Below are 23,204 nucleotides of genomic sequence, written 5' to 3' on the forward strand. Positions count from 1 at the left end.
CTAACATCCGAGCTATGTATCTTTTCAACCGACAACAACATAACTGCCACGCTACTCTAATTGCAACATGCTGCTAGAAACCTACAGACATACAACTAATAGTTCGTACTCACAAGTAGAAAAACAGGGCGACGTATAAATACAATAAATGCAAGAGGCAAAAGGCATCACAAAGGAAGGATACAACGAACACCGGTTCCAAATTACTTATTCAACATAAACTTTATTCAGATCAAAATATGGTAGTGTTACATCAACAAACTACAAGTCGAAACTCTTAGCTCAAAAACTAAAGAAAATTCCATTGCATTGATGGGAAAACTACAATTAAAATGGGTGACACCAAGTCAACAAGGGTCTCCGCTTTGCGAGGGTCGGGGAAAGAACGTCTAGCGGGCGCAGCCTTACCATTGCATCGGGGGAAAACAACAATTAAAGTACAAAAAAGATGAACAAATAGCTGATGTTACAACACAAGCTATGATTATCATCGTTGTGATTATGTTATTGTAAGAACAAAAAGAGTACACTGTTCTACTAAACCAAACCAAAAAAAAAAAAAAAAATTATAAGGAAAGGCAGACTCACGAGAACCCCTTGCGGAGCTTCTGAATGGCGGCATACATTTTCCGCCGCGAACCAACGGCGTTGATTCCCATATCCTTAAGATCCTCCAATGTCAGCATCGGCAGCACCTCGTCGTCCACCTCATGTATCTCGAACACCGGCGTGTACCGGCTCAGCCCCAATTCTATCAGCCACGACCTCACTCCACTCCAATTCGACTCCGGCATGTTATCCGCCTCAACAGCGTCGTTCTCCCTACTCTCCGACGCCCTAGCCCAGTTTCCCGCCATCCTCCTCTGCCCATCCCACATATCCTGCCCCGTGTCGTCCCCCGAGTTCAGCGGGCTGCTGTCCCTCACCGGACTATCCTGATCGGGGTCCATGCTGAACCACTCTCCTCCCTCCTCTCTGCTGTCGCCGCCGTCGTCGAGCTTCGAATTGGAAGCCCACTTCGATCGGACCCTCTTGGTCCCCGTGGCTCGCTTCGCCTTGAATCTCCGGCCCCCGAACTCGAAACCTCCGTCTCCGTTTTGGTTCCTCTCATCGTGCGGCGTCGTTTCGTTGGACTCGTTGCCATTGACGAGGTTGGTGATTGACCGGGCCTTCACCGATTTGGAGTCCTTGGGGAGCCTCCAGCTGGGCCTGGCTCGTCGCATATGTGATTCAAATGAGGCAGTGGCGGCGGGCTGATCGCCGATTTCGCCTAATCGGACGCTGGGGCGGCGCTGCCGTTTGGGGCCCAATTGAGGGCCGTGGTTCTCCGCGGTGTGTATGGCCGTTGTGGTTGCTATTGCCGTTGTGGCAGTTAAGGTTGTTGCTGTATTTATCGGTTCTGTCGTTGTGGTGGTTAGAATTGTCGGGCCGGCGGTGATTGGAGCTTCCAGTGGCTGTAGCTCAGCTGCCATGAGAGTGAAGAGTGAAAAGGGTACAGAGAGTGCGCGCAGGATAAGGGATCCGCTAGTTCTAGATAAGCATCCATGCGGCAATATCCACCGTTGGATCAGGAGTTGTCTCCACAATCTTTCCCAATTATTGTTGATAATCTAACGGCGGAGTCGAGTAAAGGGATTTTTCAAAATACTTGGGCCTGGGCCGCTCATCTGCCTAATTGGACTCACATGTCTCCGTCTGGACCGTTGAGACACCTTTTGGACTCGTACTTTTGGGCTGAGTCCACCCGACTAGGCTTTAATGATTGTTGGGAATAAGCGGGAAAATGGCACGTTGGTAATTATATTTTCAAAAGAGGGAGCGTCCAAGACGGTGGTTGCGGAGAGTGCATGAAGCTTTACGTTTCCAACGGATTTTCTGGAATTTGGAAGCTACCTTCCCTGGTTTACTCCATTGATATGGTCACCATATTATCGTGTCCTTGTAAATGAGAACTGGAACAACACCTGTTTTCCACTTTAATTTCTTCCAACTCTTTCCTCCCATTTGTCAAAACGATTTTTTCATCCCTCCAAAGGCTCCAACCAAACCCTATCTTCAACTCTCTCCATTTCTCCATACCATCATCTAGAATATATTAGGATACTCATCACATCATTTCATTTAATTATATGTATATAAGAGCGTTCAAGAGCTAATCAATATGGGTATATCATCTAATGAGGCAAGTGATGCATACAACCAATAATTAATTAAATAAATTTATTTATTAATGTAACATGTAAAAATCAAATGTCACATTAGATGACACGCCAATTTGGTATTGTTATTTATTTTCCACTGAAAAGCTACTTTACTAAAGTTAAGCAATAAAACATATTTAGTAAAAATAAAATATTAGGGTTATTTTAAAATTATCAAGTAGGTTAGTTTTGGAAGTTTCTTTCACTAAAAATATAGTTAAGTTGTTAATGAATATTTTCAATTCCTATACATTCCTCTGTTTGTAAAAATGACATTGTTTATCATTTTACAGACATATTTTCTCTAAGGGGGAACAAAGTGATAGTTACCACCTACCACTTCAACACTCGTCGTTGCCACTGTTGTTGTCGTCACTACCCCACTACCAAGCCTTTTTTTCTTTTTTCTTTTTTTTTTATCATTAAACACAACTATAGCATTCTTACATTAAAGTTTACCAAAAGCTTTTACGTTGTTATTGATACTCACATCATTTTAAAAAATATTCTTCAATCAAACACTTGACTATTTTATTTTACAATTTATTATTCTTGCAACATACCATACTCAATCTCTTTAAAAAAAACAAAGATCCTAAGCTGTCCCTAACTGGTTAGCCTTTGAGAGCTCAATACATATGAATCCTTCTTTAAAAGAATCTTGTTTTACTATAACAAGTATGTATATGAAATAATGAACAAAACCTTAACAACAACAACAAAAAAACAAGAATATTGAATACATATTGTAGCTTTGCTAAGGTTGGCAATGGTTCGAAGTGCCGATGGGGTGGGTTTGGGTCAAAGGTTCTCATACTATCCCCGCCCCCACCCCATTTACGTTACTCAAAAATTTTCCCAAACCCGTCCTCATCTTTTCTTTTTTTTTTTTATTTTTTTTTATTTTCTTTTACGAGCAATATTATCTACACTAAACTCATTATGGATGAAGCCGCATGAAGACCTGAACCCATAGGAAAAATTGTCATCTTTACTTTGCTAGTTCAAACAGCTAGGTTCAATGAACCTAGCCAAAATATACATCAACTGACGTTACTTTGCTGAGTAAATCGTGTCCCTCAAATAGTTGGTGTGGTAGTTTGGTGTCGATCAATGAGATCCCTTGACGTACACTAATTTTCGCTTTCTCAGAAACTTACAATTCCAGCTAAGACCTTCCTCCCTCTTTTTAAACGCAAGTTTTGCCCTTCATATGATCACACAACTCATAGAAAGAAAGTGAGAGTTTTCGACAGACAAAAACAGATGTTTGTATGGGGAGCGTTACTAGTTCAGAGTATTATTTGAAAATTAATTAAGAATTATGGTCGATGTTTCCAAGAAGAACAAAGTTGCAGCTGGTGCTGAAGCTAATATGATCAAAAGAAGTAGAAATGGCGGGCATATGCGGAGGCGAAAGCTGTACCAACTGAACCTTGAGGATCACCAACTGGTTCAACAACTAGCTTCTTGCGAAACGCTTGTCTCGACTGATCCTCCTCCGACTCCACGTCGGGTAAGCTATCTTATGATGATCTAGTAGTTTTTTCATAATATATATTAATTTATGGGGGTTTCTCAAAAAATGTTTTTTCTCTGAGATATTAAAATTCCTTTGTCCACTTTCAGAAAGCTTTTTACTAAACGTTAATTAATGTCTTTTTAGTTTTTTTTTTCAAATAACGATATATTTACACTAAGGGGTAAAATTGTTATCCATCCCTTTCCAAACTTTAATTAAAGAGTTATGATGCCGTTATTGTTTTCAATTTGTTTAACATATCGTTATTTTATTTTTTATTTTTTAAATCAAAATGCTTATATTGCTTTCCAAAATTATCATTTTACTTGTTTGGAGTTTCTTTTTTGTTGGCATGTTATTTATGCCTTTTCTAGGTTTAATATTACTGGTTTATTAACTATTAATTAAGTTAATTCCATAATTTTATCCCACTTTAAAAAAATAATTATATATATATATTTATTTATTTATGTTATAGCTCCAGTAGAATTGGCCAGCCATATACATATCCATGCAAAAGGTTTTTCTCATCTTACACTCTTATGTTTCTTTTCTTTTTACTTATTCTTTTCTTAAAGAAAAACCTAAATTAAAAATGTTTGGCTATCTTAGCATTAATGGTTAATGTGCTAGAATAATATAATCTGTGTATTATGAGACAATACATATATTAATTTTGTTGTTTTGAATTTCATGACAGGATGGAAGAGTATGGCTCCACTTACAATTCGACGACATGAACTATTGCAACTTTGGACTCCCAGATTCAGGTTAATATCAAGCCCACTTCCTACCTAATTTTTCGTCTCTCTTTTTTTGTGTTTTTTTTATATTTAAATTCTAAAATGTCATCGTATAATATTCACCACCAGTTTTGAGGATATTCTAATTATTATTAATTTTTTCAGGGAGCTTAATTGAGGAGCATGGATTAAGCGCTGGGGATACAGTTATGTTGTTTAAAGATGATCAGCTTGGATCCTACGACGTGAGTGATTCAAGTACATTCTTATAACATGTGCAACCACATCATGACAATTCATTGAATTAATTGTTTGTTGGTTTAACATTTTTGCAGCTTCTCCGAGCTAGAAGGGATGCTATGCGACTTTTAACTCATCCAACAACGCACAACCCCGTCCGGTTGCCTCCAGGATTACCATATGATCCTTTGCAAGATTTTGGGGTTGAATCGTTTGTTGTACCGCGAGTTTTAGAATATAATTATCAAACAATAGAGAACATCGCGGTCGTCATCGGCGTCATGGATGAAAGTCATAGTACTGATAACCTAGAAGGTGTCCAAGCTAAAGAGGATCATCAAATAACTGTTTACCAGAACAATTACGTTGATGTGGCAGTGGCTCCAGTTGAAGAAGATCTTCAAACAACGGTGAATGAGAACAGCAATGTTGGTATGGCCGAAGTTATGCAAGGTCATCAAACACATGCAAAATCATCAAACAATAAATGCGAACAACTACGTTAGTGATAATGTTGCAAATGAGATGATTTTTCCTAGTTTAGATGATCATAATTCGTTTACATTGGAGTCATTGTTACTGTTGTCTGGAAGTGATAACTATGGATCCTCTTATGAGTTTGCCTATCCGATCGATGACACTTGAGAGGTTGGGATGGATCAGATGGATTTTGACTTCATCAACTTCTTGTTGCCCAAATGAAATTTTCATGCATACAACTACGTAACAAATAGACGAGAGACTTGATGTAATATAAGTCAATAAGTGTATTTTTTAAAAATTTAATAATATTCTTCTTTACTTATAAGTGAAATGTATATATATATTTTTAAAACAGTAAGTAAAATGTATTAGGTTTAAATATAACTAGAGAAACTACACCAAACGTTTGGGCCCAACAGATTTAAATTCTTAACCCTGGGCCCCACACGTAGATAGAGAAAATTGTAAGTTGATGGCTAACAATCCTTGTTTGCTTTTGGTTGACACAGTAACAACTAATTAATCCATAAATGAAATTGAAAACGACAACCTTGTAATTGAAAGAAAACAACCCAGAAGGTGGTTTGGAGGAACCAGTAGGATTATGTCCCTCCTATTCTCATATCCTTCTTTCCACCTCTCTTATATATTGTTTTTTGTCTTACTATCTTTATAAAAAAAATTAATATAAGATGTTAAAATGACTTAATCATAACCGTTCAAATAAAAGAGAAGGGAAGGAAAAAGAGATTAGGAGGGAAGAAAATCTTCCTCCTTAGAGAAATGGGTCTTGCCGTCTTGGACTGTGTTTGAGAATATGTCTGACGAGTGCAGATTATATTTTGGGATTGGGCTGTGATCTGCGCGAGTGAATCTTTATTTAGGAAATTTTTTGTGATCTTTTCATTTGATTAATGTTCATTTTCTTCATTTCAATAACCCAAATAAAAATAAGATGTTTAATTTAAGTAGCCCAAACTGCGAAAATTGAAATTTCATCGATTAGTTTCATCTATATACAACCCACAAACTCAAAACTGAAACTGAGAATGAGGAAACTTTTGGCAGGAGAGAAGCGAACAATAAATTGATTAATGAAAATATTTTAAACAAGAGAACAAAAGAAAAAAAGAAAAAAAGAAAAAAAGAAAAAAAAACAAAAACCTATCAATAATCTAGATAACAAGGAAACTCTTAATGTTACATTTAATTACTCCAAATGACGTTGGTTTTACTATACCAAGGTTGGCCTTTACAGTGTGGAAGTTGGATTATACTGTTAAACTAGTATATTGTAGTTAAATGTTGTTACATTATATTTTATCATTCAAATTAAATGATACCGATACTTTATTTTTTATTAAGGTGCTGTAGATGGATCCGTAAAAAAATTTAATAAAAAACTTAAATAAATAAAAAGAAAAAAGGGGTCTTCTTCTTCCCTCGTTCGACAGAAGACGACGAGTGCCAAGACGGGAAATCACGTTTCCCACGGGAAACTACCTTCCCTGGTTTGCACCATTGCATTGATATCGTGTCCTCCTAATGAGAACTCGAACAACACCTGTTCCCCACTTTAATTTCTTCCCAACTTTTTCCGCCCATCTGTCAAAACAATTTCCTCATCCCTCCAACAAAACCCTATCCTCAACTCTATCTCCTTTCTCCATACCATCATCTAGAACTACCCTTGTGATTATATCCCAGGAACTTCATCAAACTTAATTATATATATATATATGTATGTATGTATGTATGTATTTATGTATGTATGTATAAAAGGATGAAACAAAACCCTAATAACAAAACAAACAAAAAAGAAGAAACTAAATAATTAAATGCAAACGGCAGCTTGCTAGCTCAGAGAGCTGGATTCCATGAACCATATCAACAAACGTTACTTAACACATTATAATCTTATTAAGAGAGAGTATTAAAGGGAAATGGGAGTGGTGACGAAAAGTCCCCGACTTTATCTGAGTAAATGGTGTCACTCAAATAGTTGGTGTGGTTGACGGGCGTCACTTAGCGAGACCCCTAGGCTTATACTAATCCTCGCATTCTCAGAAACTGACAATTCCAGCTAAGAGTCTAAGACCTTCCTCCTTCTCTTTAAAACGCCCAGGCCTTGCCTTCATATGACCATACAGCTCAGAGAGAGGGCGGGGGGTAGGGAGAGAGAGAGAGAGTGAGTGAGAGTTTAAGAGGGAGAAAGCAGTTTAGTGTGGGGAGCGTTACTAATTAACTTACTATAGTTCATACTAATGGCCGGTGTTTACGAGAAGAACAATGTTGCAGCAGCGGCGGCCGAAGATAATCTGGCCGGAAGCAGTAGAAGTGGCGAGTCTATACGTAGCCGGAACTCGTACCAACGGAACCCTAGGGATGAGCCGCTGGTTCACGAACCAGCTGCCCGCCAACCCCCTGTCTTGCTTGATCCCCCTCCGACTCCACATCCCCGTGTAAGCTAATTAGATCCTTGCCTTGTGATGACCTTGTAGCTTTTTCATATACATATTGATCTATGGGTTTTCTCTCAAAGAAATGATTTTTTAACTTAATATTTCGCACGACTGATATAAACTTGTATAATTCGATATAAATTCCCTAACCTCTTAAACTTAATTATCTCATATGCGAATTGCTGAGTTTCATTTATTTTCTGAAATTAAATTATACGAGATTCCTTTTCATATTCCTGATTGTTGACATGGAAAAGACTCAGACTGCACATCAAACTCTAACACCCTAGAACGTCCAAAAATCTAACCACTGTTCCTCACAGCCCAAGAACGATGCAAAACGCAAATTTCATACTTTTCATACGTTTGGATGTTATAAATTCCACTGTTTGGTTTAAGTTTCATTAAGAACTAAGCAACATATATGTATACCACTTTTTATTATTAGCATCACAAGTTATTGCAAATCTCACACATAAACTCCTGTATTGATGAATAAGAAAATTTCTTAATTGATATAAAATATAAATTTGTAATACTTTCACAAACATTTGCGTTTACAAAAGCACGACATATACATACTTAAATTTAGGTAATAGCGTCGCTTTCAAAGTAATTTCGCGCGTAAATTGTTTTCAAATGTTTATAAATAGTTTTATGCCGCGTGTCAGTTATATAATACGGTAAGTTAGGTATAATAACATTAATTTTACAAAAAAATTGGCGCGTATTCAAATGTATACAAAAAAAAATTTGTGCCGCGTGTCAATTATATAATATGATAAGTTAGGTTTAATAGCGTCGATTTAAAAAAAAATGGTGTGAATTCAAATGTTTACAAAAAAATTTTGTGTTGTGTGTCAATTTTATAAAAGGGTCAAGTTTAGTAATAGCGTTGACTTTAGATCAATTTGGCGGGTATGTTGTTTTCAGAGTGCTTGTAACAGTTTTGTGCCACATATGATCAATATTATTATGATGTATAAGTTAAATTAGGTAATATTGTTGATTTTGGACCAATTGGCTCACATATATATATATTGTTTCCATATATAGTGTTGCAAATTGTTTTGTGTCACGTGTCAATTATATGATAAGTTGAAATTCGATGATATGACCTAACTTACCTATCATATAATTGAACGTGACATTAAACAATTTGTAAACACTTTAAGAACAATATATAAGCCAAATCGGTCTAAAATCAACAATATTACTTAACTTACCTTATATATATATATATATATATATATCATATAATTGATGACACATGGCACAAAACAATTTACAAACGGATAATGCTAGGGAGAAAAAAAAATTCAATCTAATTTGCAAACCAAATAATATGTCACCAATAAGAAACACGCACATTAATTGAAAATTAATAATTCAATCATTTACAACCACATCATTTGTTTTGTAAATTTGGTTTAAAATATTTAATCTCTTTAGCATTACTCAGAAACACTCTAAAAATAATATTCAAACTTTGTTTTCAGTATTTGCAAACTATTTTGTCACGGGTCAATCAATATAGGGAAAAAATAGTTTTGACATCAAACAAAAATAAGACATATAATGATTATAATCCACTCCTTATTTTGAAGACAACACACTTGATGCCAAAACTATTTTTGCCCTATATTTTCAAGATAATTAAGGAGTGGATTAAATTATTATATGTCTTATTTGTTTTGACTTTCGTCTGAAGTCGCTACTCTAATTTAATTGAGAAGAAGATTTAACTAGGGTGCAAGGGATAAGAGACACTACCCTAACCAATTAAAGAACACATATTGTGAGGACTTCTAGGTTTCGATTATTGCCATTCCTTTGTCTTAAGTTACAACAAAAACATATGCCATATATTATATATAATACCGAAGTCCACGGTAATCAAATAATATCCTCCCAAAGAAAGTTTTAGATTTGGATTAAGCATTATTTGCCAATTTATGTGTTTAAAACTAAAGCATTGTATAGACTTATATGCACACACATTTAAATGAATTGCAGTAGAATTTTGCTTATTACTTACTTCTCTACATTCAAAAGTGATTACTTATTGGTTTTTGTTCCACAAAAAACTATTTTCAGCTATTCAATCCACAGCAGATGAGGTTTTTGTTCCACAAAAAGTTACAGAATAGCGACGTCAGAGCAATTGGTCGCATCGTAATACCAAAGGTAATTATAACAAAATAATGTATTGTACATATGATCAGAACTATTTCACTTTGGATAGCATAGCGATGTACTTGAATTGTATCAGCGAGAGGCCGAATGCCATTTCCCTTTCCTCGAATCAAAGGAAGCAGGACTATGGCTACACTTGGACGACATGGACTATATGCAAGTGTGGACTGTCAGGTTCAGGTTAATATCAAGCCAACTCTCCCTACTTAATTTTTTATTTTTATAGACTCTCCCTACTTACTGTTCTCCCCCCCCCCCCCCCCCCCCCTCCTCTCCTCTCTCTTTTTTCTTTTTTGCCTTAATTGAATTCTAAAATGTTATCGAATCTTTTCGCAGGTTTTGGCCCAACGAAAGGAGCAGGATGTACATATTTGATCATACAAGTGAGCCTAAGCCCCAACTCAACTTCACAATTCATATCATCACATCCTTAGATTACGCCTTTTCCTTAACATGATTAGTTAGTTTTCACGCACCATTTTTAACATTTCACACATCCCTCTTCATTTTTAGCCATCAAATAAATCAAACAGAAAAAAGGGACTTTTAATGAAACACTCCCGGTATTGTTCACTTTTAACGAAAAACCACATTTTTACCTTCTTCTGGTACTATTCACTACACTTTATTTGTCATTTTTCATTAAAACTAAACTCTTTTTTGACTTTTGGTTAATTTTCCTAAAAGAAAAAAAAAACCATGAATATGCATGTAGGAAGCAAAAATGGTGTATGTATCATTTTCCTTCCTTAACAAGAGACGAACCTTAAAGACTTATGGAGTTCAACTAATATGAGGCCCATAAGTTATTTAATGTAAGGCATTTTCTTCCATTAAAAGTGGTCGGCAGTGTTTTTTTTCCTTTTTCTTTCTAATACAATGTTATTAGGGAGGGGAATTTCGGCTAAGCCTCATAATGGACAAGTCATAGTACGGTATTGCACTTGTTATCTATATGAGTCGAATTTAAAACCTTCTACTTACAAATGGAGAAATATCATCATAGTTATATATAATGACTATATTAGTTTTGAGGATATTCTGATCATTATCAATTTTTTCAGGGAGCTTAATTCAGGCGCATGGCTTGAGCGCTGGGGATACCGTTATGTTGTTTAAAGATGATCAGCTTGGATCTTACGTGAGTGATTCCAGTACATTCTTACAATATGTACAACCATATTTCCGTAATTCATTGAATTAATTGCTTGTTGGTTTAACATTTTGCAGCTTCTCCGAGCTATGAGAGACGCTGTGCGACCCTTATCTCATCCAACCACGCATAACCCCATCCGGTTGCCCTCACGACTACCTTATGATCCTTTGCAGGATTTTGAGGTCGAATCGTCTGTTGTACCGCGAGTGTTAAAATATAATCATCAAACAATAGAGAACATCGCGGTCAACGTGGGTTTTATGAATGAAAGTCGTAGTAGCAATAATCTAGGTGTCCAAATAACTGAACAGGATCATCAAACAACTGTGCGCAGTAATAACAATGTTGATGTGGCAGTGGCTCTGGTTGAAGAACATCATCAAACATCGGTGCATGAGAACAACAATGTCGCTATGGAAGATTATCAAACAATAAATGCGAACAACAACGTTATCACTAACGTGGAAGCTGCAAATGAGATGATTTTTCCTAATTTGGAAGATCATAATTCGTCCACATTGACGTCGTTGTCATCGTTGTTTGGAAGTGATAATCACGGATCCTCTTATGACTTTGGTTATCCAATCGATGAATCTTGGAAGGTTGGAATGGATGATATGGATTTTGACTTCAGCAACTTCTCGTTGCCCAAATAAAATTTTCATGCATGCAATTGCATAACAAAGAGACGAGAGAGAGTTGATGTGAATGATGAATCAATAAGTTTAATTTTTATTATTGTTCAAAACATGAAAGTGTATCTATCTCGTCATTTTGCTTTACGACAGATGTAAATATGAGACTATGTATTCTTTACTGATTTTTGGTTATGATAAATCTGTGGAAGTGGTGGTATCTTCTTACCTAGTCTTTAATTCTAATGTGTAACTTATATGTATGCTTAATACGTGGTTTGTTCTTGACAACGTCAACAAGCCCGTCTAGCTCAGTTGGTAGAGCGCAAGGCTCTTAACCTTGTGGTCGTGGGTTCGAGCCCCACGGTGGGCGCTAAATACATTTTAGCTTTTTTAAATCCTTGGTTCATTTAAGAGGATTTGGATCCTCTCCTGGGCTAATGGAGAGGATCCTCTTGACCCATCATCACGGGCTGTTGGATTTTATTATAATTTTAAAAGAATCCAAATCCTATTTAAGAGCTTAATTGACATCACGGGTTGTTGGATTTTATTATAACTTTAAAAGAATCCAAATCCTATTTAAGAGCTTAATTGATTTCATAGAGGACCTTATTCTAACTTTTATTATTATTATATATATATTTTTATCATACGTAACATTCATTAGCTGCAACAACAAACTTTACAATACAAATGATCAAAATTTACAACAAAAAGGCCCAAAAAACAAAAACACAAACAAATAACAGTGGCCCAACCAAAAGTTGAGACCGAAACAAAAGAAAATTGAAAATAGCCAGTTTCGCTGCTTCCTCCGCCATAACCACCGCTGGAACCACCAAGAGCAGTCGTGCATGTCGATCCACATAAATTTTTGCCCCTAATTAAGCCTCGCCTCATCGATACCAGCATCCAATCTCAAGCTTCACTCCTAGCACAACTACAAATAACAAAAATCATGCAGCCAATTGAAAGAAGCTCGTGGGATTCCACGAGCAATACTGCCAACAAAGGCATACAACAAAAAGAAGGTGGTGGTGCGAGGAACACCCAACCCAGTGGAAGCATCTTATTCTAACTTTTAACAAGCTTAGAAGTTGTAGGAGTTGACTAATCCAGCATCCTCCAAGTAACAAAACTTCCACCATCCTGAAAATCTTCATCGAATCCATTCCAGATCACTGGGAATCGGAACAGAGATGTGTAACAATTTATATGTTTTTTTAAACGAATAAAAATGTTTGTAAGAACCTAATTTCATTTCATGATCAAATGAAGTGTCACTACCTGACGGATTAAGCTGGCTTTCTGTCCCTCTGTAAGTAATATGGAGGCCGAAGTCGGTGTAGCGTCTGCCAGAGACCAGAACTGGATAGAGCTAGGCTCTATCGCAGACGGAAATTGAGCAAGCTGCGCAGTGAGGCACTGAGCAACAAAATGGTTTGTGTTTACTGATCAGTAGTCACAAATTAAGAAAGCACAAGACCGAAACTGTCTTCGTGATTTGAGCGATATTTTAACTAATCTAATCCAAATTACCGAGAGTTAAACAAGCTTCTCCTAGATCTTTCTTTTTGAATTAAAGGTGGAAGTAAACAGTAATTCATTACCTCGACTTGATTCTTCAGTAACTGGACGTATGTGATGATCTCGTCCAGTATCCGAGCCTTCTCAGTAATCTACAATTATCATGCATAGACAATGAAGATTTTAACTCACAAAGAGTAAAGTTTCTACGAGAAAATCATACACAAAACAATCAAACATTAACCAATAACAAATATAAATCAGTACCTGATCACAACCAGGAACAAGAGAGTGCAAAAGTTTCGTTCTTATACTCAGTGGCGGAACTAGAAATTTACAACGATGGGCTCAAAAAATTGTTTTAGAAAATCAATTATACTTTCATTTGAAAATAGCTTTCACATAGATTAAAATGGAGATTATAAATAGACAATAGAGTGTTTACCTTTCAAACCCAAATTACACATACACCGATAGCTCTTACTCAAACAAAAAACAAATAGAGAAGACGAAAATACATAAAAAAATTTCTCTTCCAAAAGCTACCGAAAGTAGTACTAATATGAGTGATTGCTCATATAGCACAAATGAAGCAGCCTAAGGAGAGCATTAGGCCATCTCCAACTGAAGGCTGGTCAGAAGGCTCGTTTTAGCCCTCTAGTCCTCCAAGAAATTAATATTTTTATGAATAATACATGGTCATATTTGCTTCCATCTCCAACCGAGGGCCAAAAATAATTTATTATTTAAATTTAATGTTATTTAATGTTGTTTCATGTTACTTAATTTAATTTAATGTTGTATAATGGCTTAGGAAGTTATAGGAAACAAATAGAATTAAAAAAAAAAACAACTTAAAATTTTTTTGTAAAAAAATAAAAAAGAACAACTAGCTGACGTCACCTAGCCGTTATATTCAAAATTTTTCATATTTGTGTCGGTTATAACCGACACTACTTCTGTCAAATAGCCGTTTATTTCAAAAATTTTCCGGCTATTTGTGTCGGTTATAATTGACACCATTTATGTTATAACTGGCAGAAAAACCGATACTACTTCAAAAATTTCCAGCCAGCTCTTTGGCCCTTTCAGATTTTGTGGGGCCCACGAACCATCTAGCCTGGCCCTCGGTTGGAGACTGTTTTTAGGCTATTTTCGGCCCTCTAGACCCTTCGGTTGGAGATGGCCTTAGAGGGATGGAAACCAAAAGCGTAAGAAGGATGGAACCAAAAAACAGCAAATGGCCCACTAAATTTGGCCATAATTCATCTGTTGCTGGTGGTATAGGGATCAAATAGTTTTCACAAGAGAAAATTTAGGAACTTATTGGGTCAAGGGATCCCAATGCACCCCCCTTGGCTCCGCTAGTGCTCATACTGATTTTCTCTATTCTTGCTTGGAAAATAAGTTAATTCGTGAAAAATATAGGAGAGTCAGCACCTAGGTGTAGTCAAGTTGATTAGATTAAAATATCGCTCCCCACAATTTAGATTAGATGAGAATATCATTCGAAGTCAAAACAAAACATAAATAACTAGTAAATAAAATACCCTTTCAGCAAGGCTGTGATGTGACTATCTGTTGCTTGACCCCTTCTTGCTTTCACACGAACCCCATTGTTTGGAATTGGACCTCTTTCTCTGCAGCAGCTTTGTTCATCTGTTTGCTGGGCTCCCCTTCTTCCTAACCAAGATTAACCACCAAAAACACAAGCAAACAGAGCCGCACACATAAATAATAAAGTGTTAATTGCATCATTTCAGGCTAGAAAATAAAATCCAATTGCCAAATCCCCACCCCAACCATTCTAATTGTGAACCAGACTCTCACCCGACAACGAATCTTATGCTACTTTAGAAAACATAAATTTCCCAAATCACCCCAAGAACAAAACCTAACTCCCAAATCACCCAAAAAACAAAACCCAATTCCCCAATTTTCCAAAAAATGAAGACCCAGTTCCCCAATGCAACATGAAATGCTACCTTAGAAACCATTTTCTTCCTCGGTTTTCTCCACCAGGGTTTGTGAATCCTGATCACCACAACATGTATGTTTGGAGTTTTCAACTTTCAATGTGCAGGTTGTGGAGTAAAAAATAATTAAGAAAATTATGGAGGCGACACATGGATTTTTAGGTGAAAATGACAAAATTACCTTCGAAGTACACCGGAATTCCCACGTGCATGCAACAGATAATTATGGCTCAATCAAGAAAGAGTCAAAGATGATATTTATTCAAATCTCTCCCATCATTCCTCATCAAATCCTCACTCAAAAGGTTATTCAATTTAAGATTAGTTACCAAATTAATTGCAATATATTATTTCTCATAATATCTTGTAATTATATTAAAAAATACCACCATAAGTGGCCGGTCCCTATTCTCCAAATAGGGCCGGCCACACCTCTATATGTAGTCTCATTTCTTCACTAAAAAGCTAAGTTCAATCTCTCCCAAAAATCCCCTAAACACTTTCTCTCTAAAATTCTAACTTTGATATCGAAAATTTTTCGGCCAAAGCCCCCCCATTCATTATGGGCACGTGAGGCTCTTGGTTGTATCTTAGGTGTTATTATTTTCCAGGTGCATTTACGTTAAAGGAGAAGAAGACGGAAATTTGCATCCACACAAGTAACGATGAAATGGACTAATCCAATATCCCCCATGAGGTAGCTTTCGAGCATCAAGAAGTGTTTTTCCCATCTAAGTAAGTATAATTGGAGAGAAATAGGCGTTGATAGGGATCGTTTGCTCTGTTTTCTGAAATGGGGTAGACAGTTGCTTGGCTTTGGGGCATCAATTATGAAGGGGATCATTTATATAAATTAAAATAAAAAAAAAATTAGACGATGGTTTTGTCAAAATAGATTTGTATTTTTGAAACCAAAAAAACTCATAAAAGCATTTTAAATTTTTCCGACCATTATCGTGTAATTTACCAGTCAAAAATCGAAACCGGAACTCATTTGTCGAATTGGCTATGACGCCCTCAACAAAAACTCAAGTAGGAAATAAACAGTTTGAAAAGGTATATTCTTAGACATGAGGCGAGGGCAAAAAGGGAAAAAGAAAAAAGAAATAGTCTCTGGGAGGGGCCATCCAGTCAGATCCCACAACTGGTCAATAAAAACAAACTCCCACAACTAGTAATGGAGCAAACTTGCTTTTGTCATTTAAAACCTCAGCAGGATCACCTAGCTTTTCCGGATTCATGACGTGTACGGCCCAGATTCAAACTCATTGCGTGTACTAGATTCCCTTGTCCTTATTATAAACTCTTCCCCCGGTCTTTACTCTCTCATCGTCCTTTATTCTTATTTTTCTGCAATTTTTTTTCCTCCTCCCCGATCCGAAAGCGCAAGTGGAATCCCAAAGATCGCGATCTCAAAACTCTGCCATACAGATCTGAAAACCCAGAAATTTCTACGAAATATTCCAATTCTTCGTCTTCTTCTTTTCGTTTCTTTAATCTGATCGTAATTTACCGTGCTAATTTCCAGATATCTGGAAAAAAAAAATATAAAAAGAGGAAAAATTAAACCCTAAGAATTCAATTTTGTGTAAAAATACTTGACTCTCTGGAATTTGTTTTGGTGGTGGTAAAATTTGGATAATTTTTTATAGCGATTTATGGTCGCTGGTGGATTTGGGTGGAACAATTTCGAGGATACCCTAGAGGGTGGTGTGATGGGGAGAGATGATGAAAGTGCGAAAGTGGTGGAGGATGTAGAAGAAGGTGAAATTTCCGATTCGAATTCAGTGGAGGAGATCAGTGAGGAAGATTTTATCAAGCAGGAGAAGCAGCACGAAGTTAAGGTGGTGGTTCCGCGGCCGCCGCCCAATGATCAATCTAAATCCAACGGCGGAGATGATGCTAGGGTTTGGACGATGCGCGACATCTACAACCACCCGGGATGTCGGGGGTACAGGCCCGGCTTGGTTAGCCTCGCTTGGGCTCAGGCCGTACAGAATAAGCCGCTCAATCAGTTTCTGCAGATGAATGTTGATCCCAACGAGAACTTGAAGCGATTGTCATCGTCGCCGTCGGTGAATTCGCCTGAAAGGAGCAATGCGAAGGAAGTGGATAGAGTGGTGATTGTTGACAGTGGCGATGAAATGGATGCTGAGAAAGAGGAAGGGGAGTTGGAGGAGGGTGAGATTGATTTGGATTCGGAGGCTTCTGGTGACGAAAAGGCCGCCGCGGGTGTGGCTGACGAAGCTGGAGATGGTGTTTTGGATTGTGATAATATGAACATTGATAATCCAGAGACAGGCTTGAAGAATGAGAAGCTGGAGAAGCGAGTGAGCTCGATTCGGAAAGCTTTGGCAAGTGTTACTAGAAATGAAGCAGAGAAGTAAGTGAACTGATTGATGTCGAATTTCGGGTCTTTGGGTGAATTGTGGCTGTGAAATGATGATTGCCCCAGCTTGAGTACTTTGCTTTGTTACTGTTAAACAATGTTTTCTTACAGTTTGGTTTATGTTTTGTAGATCATTTGTGGATGTTTGTCTCCAGTTACTCAACACTTTGGTGAGCTTGCGTGGGGTGCTTTCGGAAACTAATGTTTCCACAAAGGAAGCTCTTGTTCATCTGTCCTTCACTGCGGTACAAGCTATCACCTCCGTAAGCCATCTAAGAATTGCTCACATTGATGTTTTTCTGTCCAGATATTTCCAGATTCTGGTTATTGAAGTTGTATAGGTTTGGTTGCTGTTTGTTGCAGGTGTTCTGCTCCATGAGACCAGTCCAAAAGGAACAGAACGAAGATATCATATCAAGGTTCTTATGAGTTCGATGCTCTTTTTCTCGTTCTTGTAGTTTCTAATGCCGTTGGTAGTGTAGTTACTTTCTTTGTTTTGTTTTTGGTAACAGGTTACTTTCTTCTGTGAAGAATGATCCTCCTCTTTTTACCCCTGAGCAGATAAAAGAGGTGCGCATTTTGCTGTATTAGTATAATCATTTAAGGATAATTGTTGATGTTTTAGAAAGTATTGACATGGTTTCTAATTTCTCCCAGATAGGTGTCTTGACATCCTTTGTGGATTCCCCTGATGTTTTTCTTCAAACTAAAGCAGGCATTAAAGATGATGAGATACAGGTTATCGGGTTTAATAATAAGAATTCTGACGCTTCGGCTGTAAATGCGACTTCTTCAGCTAACTACAGCAATCCAATTATGTTGTCCGAAGTTCCAAGATCAGGAGTGTCTGGTTTAAAGGGTAGACGGGTCGTGCTTCCCCTGTTAGACACTCACAAGGATCATGATGCAGATAGCCTTCCTTCCCCAACACGAGAATCCCCATCATGTTTTCCTGTTCAGAACACATTGGTTTTTACTGATAGGATGGTAAAACCAGAGCCTGATACCTCTAGGGCGCCAAGTGCAGAAGGTTCTGGATTGCATCCTTATGATACTGATGCCCTTAAAGCTGTATCTACTTATCAACATATTAACCGGAGCTCTTTTTTCATGAGTGAAAGACTTCCAAGTCCAACCCCTTCAGAAGACGGTGATAAAGGGGACGATGATACTGTTGGAGAGGTTTCTAGTTCTTCTTCTGCTAGTAATTTGAGAACTTCAGTTCCTCCTATTTTGGGACAGCAAGTTGTTTCTCCCTTCCCTATCCCTGTGGGTAGCTCCAGCATGCAAGAACGATTTACAGGTAAAAGTGCTGCCCCTGCGAGTTCTGGGTCTAATATCACCATAAAAGTTCCAACTAGGAATAGAGATCCTAGGCTTCGGTTTTCCAATTCTGATGTGGGTGTCTTGAATCATAACCCACAACCCTTGACAGTGCATAGTGCACCTAAAATAGATTCGGTTATAACATTAAGCTCGAGAAAGCAAAAACCCATTGAGGATTCTAAATTTGATGGTCCTGCATTAAAGAGGCAAAGGAATACATTGGGAAACTCGGGCTTTGTTAAAGATCCAAAAACCGCTTCTGGAAGTTGTGGCTGGTTGGAGGACATTGGTGGCTTTGGACCTCATTTAAGTAGCAATAATCAGACAGTGGAGAACAAACCGTCTGATCCCAGAAAAGTGGTTAATGTTGTAAGTAGTCCTAGTACTGTTGATGGAAACTCAAATGGCCCAAACAGTTCAAACGAGCATGTGGCATTGACGGATTTAAGCACAGCTTCCTTGCCTGCATTATTAAAGGCTGTGAATCCAACCATGCTGTTAAACATACTTAAGCTGGGACAGCAGCAAAGGTTAGCTGCAGAAGCCCAGCCGAAGTCTGCTTATCCTGAAAAAAGTATGACACATCCTATAAGCTCAAATTCAATACCAGGGTCAGATGCATCAGTGAATGTTCCTTCAAAGACTGCAGCGATGTTGCAGACACTTCCCATTAGTTCACAAAAAGCTCCGATGGTGAGTGCTTGTGTCCTTTTTCCTAACTGTTGTTTTAGAATGGGCTAAGCATGTGTTCTTTTGCAATTTTTCCCATTCTGTAGGACTGATGTATTTCAGTTTTCCTAATTATTGATTTAGTTTAATTTTTTATCTTCTGTTTTTAATTTTCTATTTTTAGGGGGTGGGTTGATTACCTTTTTTACTATTTTGGATTCATAACTCCTGCTATGAGTTATAAAAACTCTTTGCACTGCAAATTTTGCAGGATGAGTCAGGGAAAGTTCGTATGAAACCCCGCGACCCTCGCCGTATTCTCCATGGTAATGTACTTCAAAAGAGTGGGAGCTTGGGACAAGAGCAGTTCAGAAATATTGTAAACCCACTGCCGAGCAGCCAGGGGAATAAGGATAATCTTACCGGTGAAAAGCAAGATGGTCAGTCAGATATGAAGCTAGTCACTTCTCAATCAGTAGAGGCCCCTGACATTGCTCGTCAATTCACAAAGAATCTGAAAAATATTGCTGATATGATGTCTGTTTCTAATGGATTAACAAGTCCAGCAATAGCTTCTCAGAGTGTTCCTTCCCAACCTGTTCCAATCAAATCTGAGAGAATAGATCCAAAAGCTGAGGAGCAGCGTACTGGAAGTAGTTCTGCTTTTGAAGCAGTTGCTGCTGGTCCCTCTCGTTCAGCTCCCATGTGGGGAGATGTTGAACATCTGTTTGAAGGATACGATGACCAGCAAAAAGTTGCTATCCAGAGAGAGAGAGCAAGGAGGATAGAAGAACAGAAGAAAATGTTTGCAGCACGCAAGCTCTGCCTCGTCTTGGATCTAGATCACACACTTCTTAATTCAGCTAAGGTAGTCTTTTTGATGTATGGATTCAGTCTCTTGTGACCAGTGATTCGTAAGGGTTGTTTCCTCTATAAATTCGTTTTAACTTGGGTTTTCCTTTTCAGTTTATTGAGGTAGATCCAGTGCATGATGAGATTTTGAGAAAGAAAGAGGAACAGGATCGTGAAAAACCACAGCGACATCTCTTCCGATTTCATCACATGGGAATGTGGACCAAATTGCGGCCTGGGGTTTGGAATTTTTTGGAGAGGGTAAATTATTATTTTTTATATAATTATATTTTGGCATAAATTCTCATTTTATGGCTTATCTGAAAGTGGAGAATTCATTGCATTGCCTCTCTGGACATCAGGCTAGTCAACTTTTTGAGTTGCATCTTTACACAATGGGGAACAAGCTATATGCTACGGAAATGGCAAAAGTGCTAGATCCAACAGGGGTACTTTTTGCTGGACGAGTCATTTCTAGAGGCGACGATGGAGATTCTGATGATGGTGATGCTCCCAAGAGTAAGGATCTGGAAGGAGTTTTGGGTATGGAATCAGATGTTGTGATTATAGATGATTCTGTGAGGGTCTGGCCGCATAACAAACTGAACTTGATAGTTGTGGAACGGTAACTATATGCTTTGATTTAAGATATAATAATCCTTTGTACTTTGATGGGCTTGCTTGCCTTGTTACCCAATGCTTATGTACAAGTACTTTTGCAGTTATACGTACTTTCCTTGTAGCAGACGACAATTTGGGCTTCTAGGTCCTTCTCTACTCGAGATTGATCATGACGAGAGACAAGAAGATGGGACTTTGGCATCCTCATTGTCGGTGAGGATGCTGTTCATATCTGTTCACTTGCTTCTCTGGTTCATTGAGGGTAATCAATTATCTGTTGTTTTGTCTGTATAGGTTATTGAGAAGATACATCAGATCTTTTTCTCCCATCCCTCCCTAGATGAAGCAGATGTTAGAAATATTCTAGCCTCTGAACAGCGGAAGATTTTGAATGGTTGTCGTATAGTATTTAGCAGGGTGTTTCCAGTTGGTGAGGTCAATCCTCACCTACATCCGCTGTGGCAGACAGCTGAACAGTTTGGTGCTGTGTGTACCAACCATATAGATGACCAGGTCACCCATGTAGTTGCCAATTCCCTTGGAACTGACAAGGTATTCTTTCTCACATAATCTCTGCCATGAGAACCAATTACTAAGACTTGATATATGATTTCGGGCTTTCCCAGCTTCTCTTGATTACCCGGAAAAGAAAGAAAGAGAGAATAACCCAAAACTGCGACGCCTCTTCCAGAAGAGCCTTTAAAAAATAAACAAAAATAACTTATAGAAATCTTAGTTCAGTGTTTTTCTCAGCTTCCTTTTCTGCTGCGTTCTTTTGAGTTGAGGCGTGACATTAATTGTTTGAGCAGGTGAATTGGGCTATTTCTTTGGGAAAATTTGTTGTCCATCCTGGCTGGTGAGAAATTTTATCTTGTTTGCTCATATTTGTTATCTTTGTCATTGTTAATTTCTTTGTATGTAGGATTTGACATGGATTTCCTTGTCCTAATTAACCAGGGTGGAAGCATCAGCTTTGCTTTATCGGAGGGCAAATGAGCAGGATTTTGCCATTAAACCATAAACAATCACCACCCTAACCCTTCCGATAACTAAAACTGATTAACATAGAATCAAGAATCGCATTGGAGTCGGGATGAAAACCTTAGATTATGCTGAGAGCAGCAAAGCCCTAGACCTGACACTGCTTGGCCTCGTTTGGAGTCTGTGATTCATGTTTTCCACCCATTAATTGGCAGTTGCACCTTAAATTGCCGAGGTTTTGCTTTCATGATCGGTTTCATTGTGAGAAGAGGAATGAGGTGGTAAACTCTTGCTCGAGCTTTGGTGGCTCAGTTCGGGCTTGGTGGTTCTGGTTGGGTGTTGAGGTGCCTCCCTGTCACATTTTGTTCCTGATCAAATAAGAGAAGGTTGCCAGACGTGGTCACTTCGGGGACGAGGATGGTAAAAGGCAAGTTTTCGAGATCCAAAACGTAAAATAAGAGATTCAAACCTAGTGATGGACCAATATGGCCCTGCTAGGAGGTAAATTTCGGAAAAGGATGGTGCGGGTATGAAGGGAAAGGTGGTGGTGTGGGGTGGTCGGGATACAAAACTGTATATCTGGGGTGCGAAAGAGCAAGTCTGGCAAGGGAGAAATTGATCAGTCGAAGCAGCATTTGGAATTGGATATTTGGTAGTTAGCAGGTGGGAAAAATGGTTGGGCTGGTTGTGAAGGTGCCTGATTACAGTTAATCCTTCACCCTAATCACAGCTAACTAATGATTTAGCTATTGAATTTGCATCGACACTTAATTAACTTGGTTTTCAAAGAAAGAAAACATCAAGAATAAGCGAGTATACGGATTTTCATGCACACGAATTATGTTACATAAGATTTCAGCCTGGATCGCCGTTTACATTGTTTCAACATATAAATCTCATTTTCTATCTCTCTCCTCACGTAACTTCTGAACTCTTACATATGAAAATCCGCTAAACTTAAGGATGACTACTTGAGTATTCTTTAGGCAGGAAGGTCCTTCGGGAATTCAGAGTTGTTTTTTATGTCAGAGTGATGCTGATGCCTAAAAGCTTATGAGGGTATTTCGAGTAGTAGTCAAGAATTCAATGAAATTACCATTTTTAACACCCGCAGGACTTCTGCATGGTTGTAAAAGGTATGTGGACGTGAACTTGCTTATTTAGGACATAGAGATGGTTGCCTAAACCTTACAGCATCATTATTTGAGAATGGTCCAAACTC

At 38.0% G+C, this 23,204-nt stretch overlaps 3 protein-coding genes and 1 non-coding gene across 5 annotated transcripts; 3 read left to right on the plus strand and 1 right to left on the minus strand.

Annotated features, from left to right (window-relative positions):
- Nucleotides 1-203: 203 nt before the first annotated feature.
- LOC137732438 (uncharacterized) lies at nt 204-1,522 on the minus strand. The gene has a single exon (XM_068471745.2). It carries the CDS (start codon nt 1,470-1,472, stop codon nt 585-587), a length of 888 nt encoding a protein of 295 aa, XP_068327846.1. The 5' UTR covers nt 1,473-1,522; the 3' UTR covers nt 204-584.
- Nucleotides 1,523-3,446: 1,924 nt separating this feature from the next.
- On the plus strand, nt 3,447-5,441 carry LOC148689904 (uncharacterized). The gene is made up of 4 exons (XM_088688340.1): nt 3,447-3,717; nt 4,424-4,493; nt 4,632-4,711; nt 4,802-5,441. The coding sequence occupies exons 1-4, from the start codon at nt 3,526-3,528 to the stop codon at nt 5,210-5,212; spliced, it is 753 nt and encodes a 250-aa protein (XP_088544466.1). The 5' UTR covers nt 3,447-3,525; the 3' UTR covers nt 5,213-5,441.
- A 6,497-nt stretch (nt 5,442-11,938) lies between these two features.
- TRNAK-CUU (transfer RNA lysine (anticodon CUU)) lies at nt 11,939-12,011 on the plus strand. Its single transcript has one exon. It is a non-coding gene; the product is annotated as a tRNA-Lys (tRNA).
- A 4,461-nt stretch (nt 12,012-16,472) lies between these two features.
- On the plus strand, nt 16,473-23,089 carry LOC137732311 (RNA polymerase II C-terminal domain phosphatase-like 3). Of its 2 annotated transcripts, XR_015957817.1 has the most exons (13): nt 16,473-17,527; nt 17,664-17,796; nt 17,897-17,952; nt 18,046-18,103; nt 18,191-19,552; nt 19,800-20,396; nt 20,495-20,641; nt 20,743-21,005; nt 21,103-21,214; nt 21,296-21,553; nt 21,811-21,857; nt 21,959-22,346; nt 22,690-23,089. XR_015957817.1 is itself a non-coding variant. In XM_068471619.2 (12 exons), exons 1-12 carry the CDS (start codon nt 16,803-16,805, stop codon nt 22,020-22,022), a joined length of 3,822 nt encoding a protein of 1,273 aa, XP_068327720.1. In that variant the 5' UTR covers nt 16,473-16,802; the 3' UTR covers nt 22,023-22,843. The 2 variants fall into 2 exon arrangements, 1 of the variants encoding a protein (XP_068327720.1); XM_068471619.2 differs by having other exon boundaries at nt 21,959-22,843.
- The last annotated feature ends 115 nt before the right edge of the window (nt 23,090-23,204 follow it).

Source organism: Pyrus communis, chromosome 16 (assembly GCF_041283825.1).
Source record: "Pyrus communis isolate YQ-2024b chromosome 16, ASM4128382v1, whole genome shotgun sequence".
In the NCBI taxonomy this organism is placed as follows: domain Eukaryota; kingdom Viridiplantae; phylum Streptophyta; class Magnoliopsida; order Rosales; family Rosaceae; genus Pyrus; species Pyrus communis.